The 20975-nt window shown below is 37.0% G+C and overlaps 2 protein-coding genes across 7 annotated transcripts in view; both read right to left on the bottom strand.

The window, feature by feature from the left end:
* Positions 1-575, bottom strand: part of LOC149037259 (cell adhesion molecule DSCAM-like) — a 33454-nt gene extending 32879 nt beyond the window's left edge. For 2 of the 5 annotated variants that reach the window (XR_016181118.1, XM_089187530.1), the window contains exon 1: positions 293-575. Coding sequence is in view for 2 of the 5 variants with exons in the window: in XM_089187530.1 (XP_089043656.1) it covers positions 293-428 (136 nt within the window). In the remaining 3 variants the exon portion in view is untranslated. The remainder of the gene's footprint in view (positions 1-292) is intronic. The other 3 variants (XR_016181119.1, XM_089187531.1, XR_016181120.1) reach the window with 2 other exon arrangements.
* Positions 576-1863: 1288 nt separating this feature from the next.
* LOC113673223 (uncharacterized) overlaps positions 1864-20975 on the bottom strand; it is a 49410-nt gene continuing 30298 nt past the window's right edge. The window contains exons 2-3 of one of the 2 annotated variants that reach the window (XM_089187528.1): positions 3431-3802; positions 1864-2410 (exon numbers count right to left, since the gene is read on the bottom strand). In XM_089187528.1, coding sequence (XP_089043654.1) covers positions 1962-2410; positions 3431-3802 — 821 coding nt within the window. In that variant the 3' untranslated portion in view covers positions 1864-1961. The remainder of the gene's footprint in view (positions 2411-3430; positions 3803-20975) is intronic. The other variant, XM_089187529.1, reaches the window with a different exon arrangement.

Genomic DNA, 20975 nt, shown 5'->3' with positions numbered 1-20975 from the left:
CGCCAGTAAATCTTTGAGTTTATGATCTGGATAACCCTTCGACACAACTCACTCATATAGAAAGGAAAACAGTTAATCAGAGTGATCTTAAAGAGCTGAGTCTTGGCACCGATTTTTTATAGTATATTTACTCTATAGAAATACTATTCTAATTTTATAGAATAGTATTTTTTTTAGTTGTTGTTTGTATTTTGACTCACCTTGCGGCCTTATCAAAATACGATATAACTTAGTAATACTACACAGCCTGGTGCCGTAATACAAAAACTTTTAATAAAATATATGTACTCACAATACACGTTAAGCGTAGAGGTAGAGGTGTTTGTCCCGACCCTGCTCCTCACATCACACCGGTAATCTCCACTAGCACTTCTGTTCACATTCACCAATTTCAATGCGAGAATATTTCCCAACCCTGCGTTTGTCATTATCACAGATCCCTTGAAGCTCCATGATATGTTTAGCGACGGTCCTCCAGTAGTATTACATTGTAAAGTCACATTTCCTCCTTCTATGATAGTAACACTTTGTGGAAAAGTGGTGATGGAAGGTTTACCTGCATAGAGACAAAAAATAACGATAAGAAGAAGCAGGCTATAAGTTTACGTCCAACATTCATAGCTCTATAGTGAATTAGCATGGACTGACTTTCCCAAAAGTTGCTCAACGCCAAAGTAATTTTTATAAGGAACTAAAGTCTTATGAAGGTAATTTATGATACATATTTTATTGTCAGAGTTGTTATTCTACTACTTTATTATTAATAATAATAATTATTATTATTATCATTACTTATGATTGATATTATCAATTATCATTATTAATTATTAGTATCATCATTAATTATTATTGTTGTTATTGTCAATATCATCATTGTTTGTATTATCGTCATCATCGTAGTTATTATTATTAATCTGAAACGCAAATTGAACCGCCATAAGGACATGTTAACTCAACATCATCCCCCTTAGCTATAAACTTACTGATAATTATAAAAGTGATTATAATAACAATAATTTAGCAATGGAAATTCCACGAGGTGGCTATTCCTGACCAGTGTTTTTAGGTCGAATCGGAATTTGGAATGTTGTTTTTTTTTCGAGGGACGAAACCGTAGTACCCGGAGAAAAACCCTCGGAGCAAGGACGAGAACCGAAAAAAAACTCCACCCACATGTGACGCCAGGTCTGGGAATCTAACCCTGACTAAAGCGGTGGAAGGCGAGCACTCTTATCACTGCACCAGGCTGCCACTCTGCCCACTTCCCTAGATCACCAATGATTGTAACTACTGGCTTGAAGAAAAAAAAGCAAATTAAATTCTGCTGAGTTTAAATTGTCTAGGTTACCAATAGTATTCAGTCGTACATTCCCAAACTTATTCTTTTAAATTGATCCTTGCTTTCTTTCTTAGCTCATTCCTAGTGCATCCAGGATTATATGTCGAATACACATTGGAACCAAAGTTTTCTTCTGTTCTCGGTCACAAATGACCTGAATAAATAATGTTTGATATGTTTCGCGAGAAATTACTCTGACGACACAGCAACTCGGATACATACATACATACATACATAAAGGGGGGTAAGTTTCGAAAGAAACTGTGGTGCTGCGTCGGTAGTAGAGTATAGCAGGTAATTTAGTGTTGACAACTGGGTTGAAAACGTAAATTAGCCACCGTAAAGGGTAAAAAAGCTGACGTTTCGAGCGTTAGCCCTGACGAAGGGCTAACACGCTTAACTTTCACCAGTCTTCATGTCCTCCACAACAGAAATATAACTAACGTACAATAACCAAAGCAACTAAACAAAATTTAGTGGAATTACTTGGATTCCCTTTCTCCTGTTCGAAAATTCCCCTATGCCGCAAAACTAACCATTTACTATCAAATTTTTGACACTTGAAACATGTGAAGGACGGGTTAGACAACAGCTGACAAGTGAATTAGGAAATATCCTGCACTTAAGTTTGGAGAAACAACGGAGAAACAAAACGCAAATATGCGCGCGCAGGTATGGATTTTCTTGCTCTTATGACCAAACAGACTTTTCTGTTAATGTAATCATTAGTAAATGTAATGAACCTTAATTGTATCAAAACGCACTCACTTCCAATGAAAACTATCTTCGTTTCCGATGTACTATCACTACCATATGTTACATTACATATGTACGTCCCAGCATCCTTTGTGGTAGCTGTCTTGATCGACAATTGTGTTTGGCTCTCGTTGTAGAATGTGATATTCATCCGAGGGTCTTTAATTATAACGCTTGTGTTTTGTGCAATCACAATTCCATCTTTAATCCACTGCACCTTAGAAATCAGAGGCGAAGGGCTGTACCGACAGGTCAGATACATTTGACTGCCTCTGGCCATAAACTGTGTTTGCCCTCCGTCAAGTGTTGGTTTAGCTGTAACGTAACAGAAAATGTATTGGATCGAGGGGGTAAGTTTCAAAAGACCTGTGGTACTGCGTCGGTGGGAAAGTATAACGGGGAAATTTGGTACTATGAACTGAGTTTATAACGTAAATTGGCCACCCTAAAGGGTTTCAAAGCTGACGCTTTCGAGCGTTAGCTCTTAGTCAGAGCGAAAATGCATTGCAACTGACTTAAATTAGGATACAATAGCCTTGGCAAGTATTTCGAATTTTAATAGTTAAGTTGAAGCGTTAGACATGATAGATGACAGTCATCAAGCGAGAAACTGTAAATGTCCCCTATGTTCGTTCTAGTTGGTTAGCTAACAGTGACTATGCAACTGCTCACTCGTATAGCTCGAGAAAGAGCCATTAAAAGGGCTTTACGTAAACCAAGTCCAAATGAAGCCTATTGCCCTAAATGTGAGATTAAAACAGGTTATTTATATATCATCGTTTAACGAATCCATTTCAATTTGTATGCGAACGCCTTTATAAATGCTCGCGAATAATGCTTGAGTTGTTTTAAACAACTTTTTAAACGATCTTTTGTTTCTAGATACTGTTTTTGCTCTGCCAAATTAACCCAAAAGCTGACTAACAAAATAAATACAATTGCCCTCTGATAAGTAAACCACTGGCTTAATTTAAATTTTATTTTTAGTATTCAATGACGCTACATGAGAGTCTCAATGGAGTTAACCGTAGGCCTTGAAAGGGGAAAAAATTTAGCCGTTGGCAGTAACAGTGGACAAATTTTAACCGTAATTCGTGAAAAAAGTTAACCTCAAAATTTTCCCTAAACTGAAACGGAGAGAAGTTAACTGGTAGCGGCAAAATGGCCAGATTTTTTTTAACGTTAGCCTTTAAAGCCATCACCTTAATGAGAGTCTGACTTACATGACTTGTACCTTTTGTTGTAATAAACGCATTACTCGGCGAGTTTAATTTACAGTGAAGCTCAGTCTCTACCAAAAAAATAAGCAAAGGGAAAAAAGCTTTGTTTTCTTACCCACAGATACAAGCAACTGTACATTATCAAAGGCATACGAATCAAACAAGCTCACTGGTCTGAGCCTGCATGCATATCTCCTTTCGTCTCCCATGTTAATCGAGTTCAGTATAAAGGTGACTTGTCCTGGGTTTTTACCGTCCCAGACTCCGCTCACACGCCCATGGTATCGAGAGGACCTTCCGATGGTATTAACAGAGTTGGAATTGTCTATAGAAACTAGCACTTCATCGAAGTTATTGACGCTCTTCTCTGTGCCCCATTCAAAACTTTTAACATTTCCACGAAAGGTCCATGTGAAGTTGAACGAAGAACCCAGAACTCCTGTCACTTTTCTTCCTCTATAGGAAGTTGGAAACCTCACCAGACACACTGCATATGAGAAAGATGATAACACTATTCACCTAAATTTTCTACTAACAAAAACGATTGAATGTATGATTGAATCACACCACGCCTAACTACATCAAAATAGGGGAAGGTGAAGCTAAATTTCATAGTATACTTTCTAATTTAATGAGACAAGTAAAAACTTGTTAGCTCAGTATTCCATTTACTACGCCACAAAATCCCAAGCATCAGTTCACTTCTAAATTGTGGAAGGGTTGTGAGTAAGAACTGGATAGATTTTGCTATGCGTGCGATGAAAATACAATGAATTGCAATTTGAATTTGGCAAGCACGATGATAAAATCGTTCAGTATAACCTTTTGCTTCTTCAGAATTTTTCTATCTATAACGTCAAAGCTTTTTCAGATCCAAGGGCTTGATGGTTAAATGGAAAATAAATTAATTTTATTCGACTTTCCGTTTGTTAACAGCCAGCTTTTAAAGCAGAATAACTTTCCCCTGAGTTTCTCTTTCTGATGCCTGTGATGTAATCAGCAACTTATTTTCTATCCTCGATAAGACATAAGATTTTTTTTTCTAAATTCATAACAAATTAGCACAAAATGCTTTTAGCTGATTAGAGGTGACGCTCAGTCGTTTATGAAAAACTACAAGAGGACTAGAAAAGCCCTTGTTCGCAAGAAAAAAATTGAAAGTTCCGGTTCAAAGAGTGCAATTACCTTTAGAGACATTCTCCAAACTATTTCTATGAATAATTTTCCATATAGGCGCTTTCATTTGCAATCATGATTACAACATAATTAACAGCCGCCTACTAAGAACGTTGTAGGATATTTCGGAATCAGTTTCCCAACATAGCTTATTATTCGAAAGTCATATTTAAGCGGGTTTTTTTGTCGATTTAACGAAGATGATTGTAATGAAAATCATATTGGCGCAAAGTTAAGCTCTTGGGTTTTATTTAGGTGTAAATTTTATGTAGTTTGGCTGTGGTGATTAAAAAAGAAGAGTCACATATCTTTACAACTTTTTATGGAAATTTGATCCAGCTTTTGCTATAAATTTCTCACAGATTCTTGCTCCGTTTGCGTTGAAAGTGTCTAATGATATTGACGAATGTATTGGCTAAAGAACCGTGTAAATGGTGCCTAGTTTGAATAGATTGATATAAAGTTAAAGGTGGTAAAAAAGGAGGCTTTGGTTCCCTGATCCCCCCCCCCCCCCCCCTTGCCGTATCAAACGACAAGAGTACTACCTTGAGATCTGAGAGTATTCGTGGGGCACTCCCCGGAGGTTGGCTACACCAGCTCGTGTTTGATCCCTGACGAACCTCCTCGACCTACCGGGGGTATCATCGAGTTACCAGCTCGAATTATTTTTGCCAGGATATTTACATATATACAACGGTATAACAATTAAAGTTTTAAAATTATATTTACACTTCTATCTACAGCAGTATTTACAATAAATAAAAGTTGTAATTGAGCAGTTTATATGTACAATTCTATTCAACTGAGGGTTGTAGAGGTCAGGATTTATTTGGAGACCCGCCTCCTTCGGAAAAAGTTTTTAACTTTTTAATAGCACCTGACCTCTCCTTTCTGGGCCAAGATATGTTTTAACACGTTATCTTCCCGTAACAAAGCAATACTTTCTTGCCTCAGCGATCGCTCACGGCCTGCGTGACGATTCTGTGAAGCGTCTAGACTGGAGTCATTTTCAAAGGGCAAGTCACCCTGTCTGGAAAATTGGGAGGCCCTGGCACTGTTCGTCCGGAGGCGGACAAAGTCACTGATCTCTTTAATCATGCTGAAGTCTACCACGTGGCGCCTAACGTGGAGATCTGTCCTGCAGACGTTTCTGACCTCATGGCGCGTCATGATCAGGAGCTGTTTTAACACATAATCTTCCCGAAACAAATAGCAATACTTAATAACCCTCCTATCAAGAAGCGCCCCTGCTGCCTAAAAAATCTCCGTCAAGTGCTTCTTGATGGTCCCAGACCTGAAACATTGTTCATCATCTTTAACGAATGATTGGTTCTCTTCTTCCTGGGCAAAGTGAGGCCTGATGTTACTGGTGTAAATTGACATCCACCTGTGCAGCGTTTTATCTGCCGGACCTTGGTGGCTCGTTGTCATGTGATGGTCGACAAGCAACGTCCACGTCTTTGTGGCCCTACAGCAAACTGCCTGGTCGAAACGCTGCTCAAGCGCGTTCTCTAGTGGCCCAGGTCGAGATGCAGATGTCCCTTCTGTAGATGGTGTCCATGTCCACTGCTAGGACAAACTAAAATGTTCTGTATATTTCAATTTCATAGACAGCGTTGACAAATTGGCAAAAGTAATCTAATTACCGCAAATTTAAATTATTTCCTTAACGTTCAAATAACCATTGGACTTAAGAAGATCAAAATCCATTGCATTCTGTTAGTGTGAGAGAGATTCGATGGAAGTGCATTTTTGGAGCTAATTTTAGCCTTATACCCCGTGATTTGATGTGGGGGCCCTAATACTCCAAGGATTAGACGGGAACCCGAACTACTTTGGATTCTTGAATAACTCATTGACCCTCACAAAAAAATTTCTTGAAAGAAATCGGTGTGATGGCATGTGTCACGCCTGCCCGGCCCTCACATGAACAGACTCTTAATCCATTAATTCTCTTATATGTTTACTTATTAGTTGTTTTTGTTGGTTTTATTTTGTGTAATCAGTTGGTAATATGTAACACCTAGAGCTACCAATACGAAGCTTTGCTGCTGTCATAACTGAAGCGAGTGTATGTGTTGCTTTGAGCGTCACAAGCATCATTGGAAACCGTCTGGTTTGTATAGTAGCATACAGAAACACAAAACTGCAATCAACTACCAACCTCTATGTCATTGCTTAAGCAGTCAGCGATCTGCTATGTGAAACAGCGGTAATGCCTTTAGCCTCTGTAACTGATTATTGGAAGGTGGAATTTGATCGATTCCGTATACCAAAATCAAGGGTTTTTTTTGGTATATTCAGCACTGACGTGACCCTGGCAACTCATGGTTTAATCGCGTTCAACCGATAATCATTAAAGTAAGCAGAACCGTAGGATTAATCGAAAAATTACGACACTTTCTGTCAACGCATACCCTCTTAAATATATACTAAGCTCTTTAGCTCCTTACCTAACATACGGTCTGACAGTATGGGATCAGGCTTGTAAATCTTACCTTGACAAGCTCCTAAAGTTGCAGAAACGAGCTCTTCGCTATTTCAGATCTATTTCAAGATATATCTAATGTTCATTCTTACAATACACGTTCTTCTGCCTCTAATAACTTCTATACCAAACCTTCTGGGCTATCCGTTCAAGCGAATTCCTTCTCTCGAATAGGAGTAAAAGTGTGGAATGTAATACCTCAAGCAGTAAGAAATCTTTCCAAAAATGCGTTTAAAAGAAAACTCAAACAAATTTTATTCAACATATTACGTTCCCAAGACTCTTAAAAAGATTTATCTGAGATTTTACAAAATCTAAAATCCTGGTAATACTTCTCCTGATCTGTCCTGACTATTTTTATAAACAATAGCTGTACCTTTAATATTTTAAATTAGGTCAATGTAACGATTTTTTTTCCTCTACTATTTTGGTGCATTTCGAAAGCAATTCCAGAACCTGCTCGTTGTCACCGTGAAAGGGCAAGAGATCTGCGAAATGTAGCTGCCTTAATTAATGAGAAGGAAATTGCAAAACATGAGGGCGAAGCAAACGTACAAGTCTTGTAGATTTTCAAAGTTTCTAATATAACATCCTATCCGCTAAAAGTAGAAGGGAACGTAACTTGTGTAATGTTTCGCAGAAATGTTCATGATATTTCCCGCTATAATTGTCGAATTAGTACAAACATATCAGAATACAGTAAGTTGGTAGAGTATATTCCTCGTATGCCAGATCTCTTCAAAGGAAAATTTTTAATCCTATATACACTGTATCAGAACAGAAACCACCAACACCCTCCCTTCCCATAGGAAAAAAAACAGAACCAGGAAATTTCTACGTATAGGAAAATATATGAATGCGCACTTTTGATTAAGACCCCATTCACACCAGCAAAAAACGTTTTATTAAAAGGGATTCAGTGTGATGAAATTCAGAAACGGAGAACTGAGAAACTGAACTCTCGATAATATTTAAGTTATCGCTGACTTATAATTCATTGTGCTAAACTTGAAGTCGACAGATGTAAATAAACTCATAATCATTCGAATGAATAAACGGCTCCTCAAAAATCATTATCACTAATCTCTTCATGATTTCCTAATAGCAGTTAAATTTTCAAGTGTTATATTAGAACCTCAAGCATCTTTTTTAATCGTTGAGTGACAACGGCTTTAAACTCTGGCCCCTATCCATCGGATAGTGAGGCTTTATGAGTAAGTAAATATGCTAAAAGGGATAATTTCCACATGAAATAAGTAATTTGACATAAATAAAAGATTAAGTTGCACTTTACCGGCCTCAAAATGTGGTATTAGTATTCATGCGTCCATTTTTAAGATAGCTACGCGTAGGAAACTTTTGTGAGTCCCTCAAGGATCGTCGGCCATTAGAAAATTTAAAGTCAATTCAGTCATGATTCAGAAAAAAAAAAATTAATCCTTTCACGCACTCAGGAAAAAGGTTGATATTATGACGCGCCGCCTTACCCGTGACATTTTTATGACAAAGGACGCTATTTGAGACGACATGTTGCCGCTTCTACTTATTTTGTCTGGGTGTGAGCTTGGGTCTTGAAATAAATTTATCTCATGAAATTTTCTTTATTTAGGGACATTTTTTATGACAAAGGAAGCTATATAAGACGGTATTTTGCTGCTTCTATTTAGTGAGATTGTGTCTTGAACTAATTTTATCTCATGAAAAAAAAGTTATTTACATCAGAAATTTATCCGTGACTCTTGATGGCACAATTCTAAAACCGCTTTTGTCTCCCCAAACCTAGATTTAGTAAGGAAGATTGATTACAAAGACCTTTAAGCTGTTCTCTACATTGTTAGGCTTCATAGGTGCGGTGTCCAAGGAAGCAAATTTAATATTCACAAAATTACGAGATAACCAACGACATATAACCTACACACAAAAGTCTCGTATTCGGCGCACGCCTAACCTTAACTATCGTCTCAACATTAGCATTTGTAATTTGACGAGTACAGGACATTTTCACCAGTATGCCACTCCTTGACAACTATGTTACAATAGGGATAAAGAAAACTTGTTTCACTTCACGTGTTCGTGAAAGACAAGCGGACAAAAACATAAACTAAAGGACAGTAGTGAGCAGAAATAAGAAAATAAGCCACGCCCTTCGATGAATCGCAATTTCCTGCTCTGACTCGAAAAAGGAAAGGAAGAATTTTTATCGTAGAATCTTTTTTAGTGGTTATCCCTGCGCACGCCAGGCTATCGCGTCCTATTTGAGTAAACACAAGCTTTTCGAAATATTCAAAAGTTATTCATGATCATATGATGAAATGCTAATTGACTGAGTCAAGTCATACATAATCCTAATTTACAAATATGAAGTTACCGTTTTTCCCAAGTTAGAAATCTTTGTTAAACACCGCAGTTTATATGATAGTTTACATTAATCAGTCGGACCAGCTGAATTTTCACAACTTCAGTGTTTTTCTAGCAAAATGACAGTTTTTTCAAGGGCTTGAGGGCTATGCCGAATAATAGACAATTCATTCTTTTTTAATACCTCGCCTTTCAACTTACCCCCTGTTACAAGTTACACGTGACAATAGGCCAGTTATGTAATTAATAAAAATGCTAATGAAAATTCGCAATCAAGCTTACGCAAGTAAAGAGTAATTTTCTGGGTTATCTTTCAATGAAAAAGAAAAAGTATTTCGAAAACGGCAAACTTATATACACTTTGGCAGAATAAAAAAAATTATTTTTTTTCTTGAAATCATAGTTAAACATACAGATGTTTTAGTCTTTACTGCATTTGTTTAGGCTTTCGTTCAGCAATTGTGTGTCTTGCAGACGTCACTATGAGGAAGTTAAAAATACATCAAAAAATCCTGGCCCTTCCGCTGTTACCTTAACTCGCAGCCAGCTGTTCCTTGAAGCAAACAAAATGAGAGCTTTAGAGTTCTTTACTAGCAATTTTCAGAAATTTGGTCGAGCTCCCTGATTCTAATCGTGAGACAAAGTTTAAAGCTAACGGCGCCACAGATAAATTCAGCAGCACATTCGTGACTTTATCAATCACCGAAGTAAGATGATTATTTTTCTTCAAATATTTTTATTTTTGGTGTGGGAAACAGGGAGTGTCGTAATCTTCGATCTTTCTCAAGTAAAGTAGTGAAACTCCATATGTACATTTATTTATCAATTGCTCTCGCCATCTTTACGGAAAGTCATTAAACACCGCACCACACTCTTACTTGTGATAAACAACTTTTCGAGTGTTTTCCCAACGTTCCGAGTGGGGTATTACGCTGGTCAACCGACAGAAAGTGTGGTTTATTGCTTTTATAAAATAAAATTAAAACAAAACACATATATGTGTCAAATTTCTCTGGGTTACCGATGCAATAGACAATAGGTTTTTGACCAATCTCGTTTATTTATAAAGCCTGATAACACAACGGTCTGGGAAATGTTGAAATAACAAATGTTGGATGAACGAAAGTTTTCAGGCCTTAGGCAAAAACAATAATCCATTAGTAGTTGTGTCTTTCAGACCTATTACAAACAGCTTTCCCCCTCACCTGCAGCTGTCACTTTTTTATGTAAGAAAAGAATAAAAAAGGCGTCGATTTTGTACGTATTGGAAAAGACAAGTATAAAGCAACCTATAAAGGAGCCTAAGTTTTTAAAGAAACTGTGGTGCTGCGACGGCAGGGAAAAGCTGACGTTTGACCGGCTTTAGGAACATCTCGCTCGATTCTGTGTATGAAAGCTGGAAGTTACAAAGACCCTCTTTGAAAACAGTTCTAAAAAGATTACTTTTAATTTTAAACTGATTAATAAAGCCTTATTTACCATGTTTCCATCTATCAACACTGAATTCAGGGTAGACTGAAAACGCAAAAGAGTTTCAGAAATAGAATGACATATCTTGACATTTCCCTTAATGGTGCCCCAACCGAAGGCAATAAATGATGACTGTTTTGTGTAGAATCCAACCTTTTATTTTTCTTTGGTCAATTCTATTCAGACGTTGTCAAAATGGTATCCAGTTACCTCGCCACCAAGCAGACTCGCCACCAGCGAACTCGCCACCAAGGAACGATCTCGCCACCAACGTACTCGCCACCAACGTACTCGCCACCAAGCGAAGTCTTCTCGTCTAACACGTCTAACACTTCGCTTGGTGGCGAGTACGTTGGTGGCGAGATCGTTCCTTGGTGGTGAGTTCGCTGGTGGCGAGGTAACCGGTAACCGCCTCACGATGTAGTCACGTGTGATGCAGATCGCGACGTTTCGACTGCATACTGCTAGTCTTATTCAAGCGATGAGGTCGACTGGTCATGCGGGATCTTATAAAGCATGATGCTCTGCCGTGATTAGTTGTTTTTTTTTTCAACAGCTCTATGATAATAATAAATCATCATATAAATAGATAAAAGATGTAAAGCTTAAGCTGTAATGGGAAAAAGCTAAATTAATTCTGTAAATTAGAAATCGATCGAAGACTCCCAATACCCGCATTATCGATCAGCTATGGTCTCAAACTTAATTCAAGTCCATTTAGAAGGGAAAATCTTGCCCAAAAAAAAATTATGCTATTCTCCTCAACTACAATTCAATTAGGAGTGTTTTCTTTTATTAATCTAGTTCGAGAGAGACAAGCGGGTAAAATTAGTCTTCAGGGCTCCTACTGATGGATTAATTGGGGGTACTGTGTTTTACTAATTTAGCTCAAGAGAGACAAGTGCGAAACAGGGCTCCTACTGATGCATCGATTGAGGGTGTTTTGTTTTACCAATTTAGCTTGGGAGAGACAAGCGGGAAACAGGGCTCCTACTGATGCATCGATAGGGGGGCATTGTGTTTTACTAATTTAGCTCGAGGGAAACAAGCGGAAAAAAGGGCTCCTACTGATGGATTGGTTGGGGGTGCTGTGTTTTACTAATTTAGCTCGGGAGAGACTAGCGGGAAACAGGGCTCCTGCTGATGCATCGACTGGGGTGTTGTTTTTTACTAATTTAGCCCAGTGGAGACGAGCGGGAAACAGGGCTCCTACGGATGGATTGATCGAAAGTATTGTGTTCACTAATTCAGCTCGAGAGAGACAAGCGGGAAACAATAGTCTTCAAGCAACTGAAACGACCACCTGAGCCTTGAATTAAATTAAGGTGTCTGTCTGTGTAAAGCAAACAGTTGTTTTTTCCATGCCAAGTACGCTTGATTAAAAATACCACTGAAGAGAATTGGGAGTTGCCATAATAGATTTGTATTGAAAATAACTTTACTTTTAAAAATATTTTGTATACGTATCGAGTCAAGCCCAATTGCCTGTTTTAGTAATTAGATGTCACCACTGATAAAAATTGCTGAGGGAAGTCACAAGACATGCAGTATTGTATAGTTTACTTGAGTAAATTTTCGAAATTAACGATCTATTTCGTAAACCGTGGGGATTTATGTAAAATTTAACAGTGCAGCAACATTTTCTTTTTCTACAAACTCCCGTTCAAAGAATCTTCACAGAAATCTGTTTTTTTTCGGATTGCATAAAGTTTTCTCTTATCTTTGATTATCCCGGCACACTGTCAAGGAAGAAAACAACAACACGAGCTCTCTAGAGAATTAAACTGCTACTGAGCTATTTTACCGTCAACTAAGTATTTCACTTACTTTAACGTGAGATGATTTCATGGTCGCTACTCAAATGAGAACTTTCTAAAAGGTTCATAGGAATTAACACCCGAGGCTAAAAAATAATCAAACCTAGAAAAAAAAAACTTTCGATAATAGGTTTAGATCTTGGAAGCTAAACAAAATCATCGTCCACTCCAAATTACTCAGTTGATTTCAGTCAAGTTGTACCTTTCGTTCTCTTGTGATCAATTCTTTAAGGCGAAAAGTTTGGGATACCCATCATTTCTTAATCGAAAGAATTTCATGTTAGGAAATAAAAAAAAGGAACTCCCGTTTTTTTGTTGATAAATTTGAGAAACTTTTTCGGGCAGAATCTTCCCCTGTTATTCCTGGACAAAATGTGAAACGTATGGTGAGTTCTACCTGAATGAGTTCAACTGCACGTTTATAACTTTACCAAGCACCCTACGTTACTGAAAAATCTTTTAACAGTGGGAAATTGGAGGCGAAAAAATCTTCACACTAATAGGTTAGTTGAGACTCCCGTTGTACATAAATTAAATTATCAATTTTCTCATCTTTGCGGAAGCGTGCCTGATCAGCCATAGGAAACCATTGGGTTGTAGGCCTCCAAGCTTTTGAAAGCTTTGAACTATTTCTCTGTATAATAACTCGTATCGATAACCAAATAAAACAGAAGATCTGTTGCTTCTATAGGTGGTAAACATTGTGGATCTAACTTTGCGTCGATCAATGTAGCGGGATTGATCCCCACGAGTGATATTTTTTCTAAATATTTTTGTTTAACATGTGACTCTAGTCTTTTTACATAGTCGCTTAAAATTATATTGCAAATATCTTCCTTTTTTCTTCCCTTTTGATGTTTTCAGAAATTTTGTCCAAATCACGCGACATATTATAAAGAATCACGCACCAAAACACTGCATTTTGACATATGCTAATATGCTTCTGCGACACCAATATTGCGGACGCCTAATTTGCATATGCTGTGACGTCACGTGAAAACCAAGAATAGACAGGCCTGGAAAATATTGATATAATCACTTGTGGACTGGTGGAGATGACACAAATGGAATCTAGCCGCTTTCCAAGAGAAACAAACATCCGCTGGTAGTTGCGTGATTGAGAATTATTGCAACCAGCCTTCTCTCTCACCTGTCACTTTTTAAGATTATCAATAAAGGGCAAAATTACTGAGCGCTGATTGGTTGAGAGAGAGGGCATTTTTTCTTAATCGAGGGCATTTTTAGTAATCATGAGAGGGCATGATTACCTGTTAATGATTGGCTAATCCGTTGCATAGCAACCGTTCGTTATCTTGAAATTTGTTAAAAATAGACTGCGCGCGTGATTTTCCTTCGTATAAATTTTGCCCTTTATTGATAAACAAGTAATCCCATGAGACCTCGTACTATTAAGGATTAATTGCACTTGAGTTTTCAAAATTTTGGAAAATTTTGAAAACTCTCGTGCAATTAATCCTTAATAGTACTTGGCCTCATGTGATTACCTATACTAATAATATTAAATCATTCAGCACTCCCTCTAAATTTCTCGACTGGCTTTGGAACACTTTTGCGGACACTGGGTGTTACCATTAAAAAAAATATTAAAACACCTCAAAATATACTGCGTAACTAAGGTAAGATAAGACAAAGTTTTATTATTACGTCTCTACATATTTTTGACCACATCTGAACAGGGTTTTTTTAAATTGTTTTTCATATCTGGCGTAGCACAGGTTCTTTTTGTAGAACCCTTAATTTTCAAATATTAAGATCGTATTAGGATGCGTATACTACAATACTGACTGACTCATTAATTTAACTTAAATTTATTTCAATTGTTACCGCGAATACCTTCGGTTATATAAGTGTCTAACCTTTAAATAGCAAGAATTAGTTCAAAATTAGATGGTCATATTTCGACATTGTATTATATGGTGTGTTGAGACAATTATTTAGTGACCAAAGTCCATTGTTGAATATTTCATCAAACAAATGACTTTTCATTTTAATTTCTTCTGAAGCATATCTTTCCAAATACAAATAACATATTTATTTGTATCTTGATTCATATCAAACACAGGGGAAACTATCAGCAAGATAGAGCCCTATTGAAAAAAATAAAAATCCAAAACCAACAACAGCAACAGAAACGTCTTTACGTCAGCCAATTTAAATTATCAACTCAAAACTTTAAATTTTAGACGCGTTTGTACGCAAATAGTAAGCAAAAGGAAACATAAAAGTATAAGGTGAAAGATGAGATAATAACTCTCGTTAAGGAGAAAACTGATTCCAAGTTTCGCGAAACGTACAACCTTGAAATAGAATGGTTGGAAAAAAGAACGCATTTCTTGAAATGAACAATGTTAACACTGAAATGCAAAATTCGAATGGTTGCCATGTCATTGTTATTCATTGAGTTCAACCCCGCTTTTGCTGAATGCTGTTTATTCTTTCTCGTCCTACACTAACATACATACTGCATCTCTTGAAGAGCACCTTTCTTATGTCTCTGATATATTTTTGAAATTTCGTTTTCTGGGACAAAGAAAATTTCACTTTCTTGGAAAAAGGACAGACAAATATATAAAAAAGAGCAGATTAGGCTTACGTGAGTTGAGAAACAACTAAATAATCATACATAGACAGCCTGCATTCGAGTCTAAGTAAACTTTATGCGAATCTTAATTTTATAAAAATCATCTCCTTTGGAAAGAAGAAAAATTATAGAAAATCTACCAACAGTGTATGTTGCAAAAAAATAAAATTATGTAGAAACTAAGTGACATTATTAGAAGGAAGCCTTGAAATTAAGCGGTGGTCAGCTTTAAACAAATGTGATACGCAAATGAGCTTCTTTCATGGAGTAGAAACAGAGTACAAAGTACCAAAGCAGAGAAAACGTGGCGCATACGGTTAATATCCTCGATCTAGGTAAATAATTGTGAACTGAAGAAGTTAGTCGAGATGTCGCGAACACTAACAACAATGAAGGTGAGCTACCAACTTCTTGTACCAGTCTTCTTCTTTTTGAGTCTACGGTGCCCAAGGCAACGTAGACTCCTTGTTATCGTGTCCGTGAGTCCGTCCGTGAAAATTCCCATCATTCATAGTGGCATTATATATGCAAGTTGTTACAATTACTCATTTGAGAAAACGGCTGAAAGCAAATTTCCAAGTAGTTGTTAGGACTCAAAATTCACTCCTCGCATCTATCACTCAATCATTCCTTCTCCTTCTACGCTAGCGTATAAGGCTTTCACGTGTTCAGTTAGAATTCCTGCACGGGCCTTAACTGAAAGCAATAAATTAGTCAAAATCTTAACAACCTGCCAAGAAATGATATGTATTTAACTGAGACTAGAACATTTTACGGATGAATGAAACAAAGAACACCATAGACTCGCGTATCCACTGGGTGCTTGAATGAACGACAGCTCAGTGAGGGATATAAGCATTAGACGAGTCTTGTTCTTCGTGGCCGCTGGCTTTTTGTGTTGCTGGATACCAATGTGGGCACTTGCACTCTGGATGCGTTTTTCCCCAGAAACCTGTCCTAGAGCTGATTGACGTCTTTTTGTCTTATCTGAGTGCTTCAGTAAATCCACTTATTTATACTTTCGCAAATAGCGAGTTCAGAAGGGAATTTCGCAAATTTCGAGTGCCCCTTTTTTCCCATCTCTCCTTTATAGGTAATTATATGAGCAAAAATTTCGTTGATGAACAGCCTCTGCCGTCGTTAATAATGCTCGAGCATGTGTATGTGCTAAAAAAAGTCTACTTTTGTCAATATATAGTCAAAGTACGCAAAAAAAGATTATTAACATATAAGCCTAGCTTGCATTTGCAGATCATTTACGTTTTCATTTATCGAGTCAAGCCCAATTGCATGTTTTAAAAACTAGATGACACCGCTAATAAAAATTGCTGAGGGAAGTCACAAGGCATGCAGTATTGTATAGTTTCCTTAAGTAAATTTTCGAAATTAACGATTTATTTCGTAAACCGTAGGTATTTATGTAAAATTTAACAGCACAGCAACATTTTCTTTTTCTACAAACTCCCGTTCAAAGAATGTTTACAGAAATTTGTCTTTCTCGGATTGCATAAAGTTTACTCTTATCTTTGATTATCCCTGCACACTGTCAAGGAAGAAAACAACAACACGAGCTTTGTAGAGAATTAAACTGCTACTGAACTATTTTACCGTCAACTAAGTATTTCATTTACTTTAACGTGAGATGATTTCATGGTCGCTGCTCAAAAGAGAGCTTTCGAAAAGGTTCATAGGAATTAACACCCAAGGCTAAAAAGAATTAAACTTGGAAAAAAAAAAACTTTCGATTATAGTTTTAGATCTTGGAAGCTAAACAAGATCATTGTCCACTCCAAATTACTGAGGTGATTTCGGTCAAATTGTACCTTAGGAAATAATAAAAAAAAGTAACTCCCGTTTTTATGCTGATAATTTTGAGAAACTTTTTCAGGCAAAATATTTCCCTCTTAATGTGAAACGTATGGTGAGTTTTACCAGAATGAGTTCAACTTTACGTTTATAACTTTACCAAGCACCCTAAGTTACTGACAAATCTTTCACCAGTGGGAATTTGGAGGCGAAAAAAATCTTCCCTCGAATGGGTTGGTTGAGACTCCCGTTATACATAAATTAAATTATCAATTCTCTCAGTCATCTTTGCGGAAGTGTGCCTGATTAGCCATACAATGGATAGGCCTGGAAACTATTTAAATAATCACTGGTGGAGGTGACACGGATGCAATCTGGCCGCTATCCAAGAGAAACAAACATCAGCTGGTAGTTGCGAGATTGAGAATTATTGCAACCAGCCTTCTTTGTCACTTGTCACTTTTTAAGATAATGATAATGAATCATTCAGCAATCCTTCTAAATTTGTCGACTGGCTTTGGAACGCTTTTGCGGACACTGGGTGTTACCATTAAAAAAATATTAAGATACCTCAAAGTGTACTGTGTAAAATAAGGTAAGATAAGGTAAAGATTTATTATTACGTCTCTACATATTTTTGGCCACATCTAAAGAGGGTTTGTTTGAAATTGTTTTTCATATCTGGCGTAGCGCAGGTTCTTTTTGTAGAACCCTTAATTTTCAAATATTAAGATTGTATTAGGATGCGTATACTACAAGACTGACTGACGCATTAATTTAACGAAATTTATTTCAGATTTTTTTACCTCGAATACCTTCGGTTATATAAGTGTCTACCCTTTAAATAGCAAGAATTAGTTCAAATTAAATTTTCATATTCGACATTGTATTATATGATATTAAAGTAGTATGAAAAATAATGCAATCGATTATCGCCGAATATCGTGGTTCATTCCTCCGAGATATCGCCGATTATTGGAGATATATCTTTGCATTTTGTCGCCAAGAGAGAACGATAAATCGACGAGACGGCAACACTTCAGCAGGCAAGTAAATTTTTCTGGGAAAACAGTAAGTGATTCATATCATACATACGACCGACCTGAAGCTATATACTTGATTGTAAATGTGCATTTAAGGTCCGTAACAATTAAAATATAGAACTTTTTTAGTTTATCTCGCCTTCGTCAAACAAAAGCACTCCGCCCAAAGTAGGTTACAGTGATTTCACCAGTTCATCACAATAGCTTAGATAACACAGTATATACGTTACAATCTAAAGAGCACAAGCGTCACGAATGATGAAACCAATTCCAGCGAACTGATTATTAAATTCGTAATCACCTCCTTAAATCTGCTTTTTTTCATCAAAACCCTCTAGCTGTTTCCGAGTTTCATCAAGTCTCTGTGCGATGAAATTAAGGGCCATAATGATTTTTGTTCGAGTCTTTAAACAACCCTTCTGTCGTATTTATAATAAGTCTAGAGGATCACGTACCGGTTTGAAATAAAATGTGCAAAACGATGAATAGAAGAATAAATAATGAAAAGAAAAAAATCCGTCGCCGCTTCGCGAAAACCTGAGAGCGGTGAAGGAGCTTGCTATGGACTTAGGTAGTGAAAAAAAGGATTGTTATTTTCCTTGGTCGCGGCCGCACTTGACAAGTAAAGCGGGTTATTTCTAATAAATCAATCGCTTTTGTCGGCTTTTAATCGAACAGAAGCTGCGTTAACGGTAACCAAGAAGTTAACGTAGAACATGAGTGCAGAGAAAGGAATCGAAAAGAAAGAAAGAAGCGAGAAAATAAAATCGTGGCCCTCGAATTCTGCATTTTTTTGGTTTCCCATGATGTCAAGTTCACCCACTTCATAACCTAGTTCAGTGCCGCCGTTCAAAAGAAATTCCCTTTATTGCATCTTAACTGACCTTTTACCGAGTTAAATTTTTCGAAATTTTAACCAGGTTTCAATGAAATTAACCCAATGAAATATCTTATTGCGGCCGCAGCCACCAGTTTAGCTATTGTATTACTTGTCCATCGATTTACTCAATCGATTTACTTATTCATACGTTCTTAAATTTTAAATTATTAATTAAACTTTTAGGGAGAAAAGATGTCAAACCTAGAGTTACTAAGCCGAAGCTTACCTGTTGTCATAACTGAGGCAAGTATTTGTATTGCATTGAGCATCACAAGCATCATTGGAAACAGTCTTGTTTGTATAGCAACATATAGAAACCCAAACTTGCGATCAACTTTCAACCTGTACATCATTGCCATAGCAGTTAGCGATTTGCTGTGTGCAACAGTAGATATGCCGTTAGCTTCTACAACACTGATCATTGGAAAATGGGTCTTCGGCGACGCTGTATGCCAGATTCAAGGTTTTGTTGATGTGCTCACCTTTAACGTTACCCCAGCAACCCTTGGCTTGACGGCGTTTAACCGTTACATGAAAATTGTGAAGACAAACCATTACAATAAGATTTTTTCGACTCGCAAATCCAAGATGTGGCTGATTTGCTTGTTGCTTACCTTTGCACTTTATTTGATCATTGCACGATTCACAAATTGGTTACAGATTAAATTTGTCCAAAGCTACGCAGTGTGCGCTTTTGTTTTCCCAACTAGTGAAAGTCTAATCGTTCATTATTGTACCACTGTGGGACTGCTTTTTATTTTACCGTTGTTTATCGGTATTTTCAGTTATTATAAGATATATCTTAAAACCCACGAGCATCAACAAATGTGGTATCATCGCTACAGAACAGAAGTGAAAATGGTGTAGTGAGAAGCTCGGTGAAAGAAACAAACATTAGTCGAGTGTTATTGTTTGTGGCCGCGGGATTTTTGTGTTGCTGGATACCAATGTGGGCACTTGTTCTCTGGTTTCGTTTTTCTCCCGAAACTAGCCCAAGAATTGCAGCCATGCTATCAATGCTTTGCTTTTATTTGAGTGCTTCAGTAAATCCTTTTATTTACGCAAACTGCTGTCTCGCTACTATCGAAAGGCAAGAATTGCTGACAACGAAGTCAATGTAGGTGAAGAATAAGAAGATCCTTTATAAAGACTAAGATCCTTCATAAAGGTCAAGAGGAATTTATTCTAATTGCTTCTTTTTTATTCTTTTTATTGCTTGTCGTTTCAATAATTTTTGATGAATATTCTAGATTTCTTCATTTGATATATTTTTTAATGGCCAGTACGGCATTCCAATCTTAGCAGTATATAGGAAGTTTTTCACCAAGAATCAAGTGAGACGGCCCTGTTTATCACCAAAAAAAAAGTCCTGGAATTACAAAATGTTCACTAGTTTATCAAACCTTTTTGAAGAGGTGGTGGGACTTACAAATAACTTACTAGTTAGGAATTACAAGTTTTATGTCGATTGTGTCAAATAAAAGTTTGTCGACGACCTACTTAGAAAAGGCGAACTAACTATTAGAAAAAGGTAATTAGAACAAGGATATTGAGCTGGTGAGTATTTGTGTACTGGTCTTGATCAACTTCCAAAAAGAGTGATCACTCTGATAAAATTAATTGTAATTGTTTGTTTTTGAAGTTTTAAAGTGGCCAAAGTTACGACATTTTTAATTGTACAAGCCAAAATCAGTCACGTTTTAACTTACGCTGAGATAACTGAAGCATTCGTGGCACCTTTTCACGCGCACGATACAATGAGTGGAAACAATCCTGGAGTGAACAAAATCGTCACTACTAGAACTGTTTTTAGCGATGGAGAGACTTTCAAGTAACTTATCAAACATGAATAACAAGATTTCTGTTTACTTTGAGGAGTAAAATTTTGTCTAAGACCTACTAGGGGGATGCGTGACAACTGTTAAAAAAGAAAATTAGAACTAGGCTATTGAGCTGGTGAGTATCGTGCCTGATCTTGTTCCATTGTCGATAAAGGAGATCTCTCTGAAAGGAAAAACTA

Source organism: Pocillopora damicornis, chromosome 11 (assembly GCF_964200805.1).
Source record: "Pocillopora damicornis chromosome 11, jaPocDami1.2, whole genome shotgun sequence".
NCBI lineage: Eukaryota > Metazoa > Cnidaria > Anthozoa > Scleractinia > Pocilloporidae > Pocillopora > Pocillopora damicornis.
This window is presented reverse-complemented; position numbering and strand designations above follow the sequence as displayed.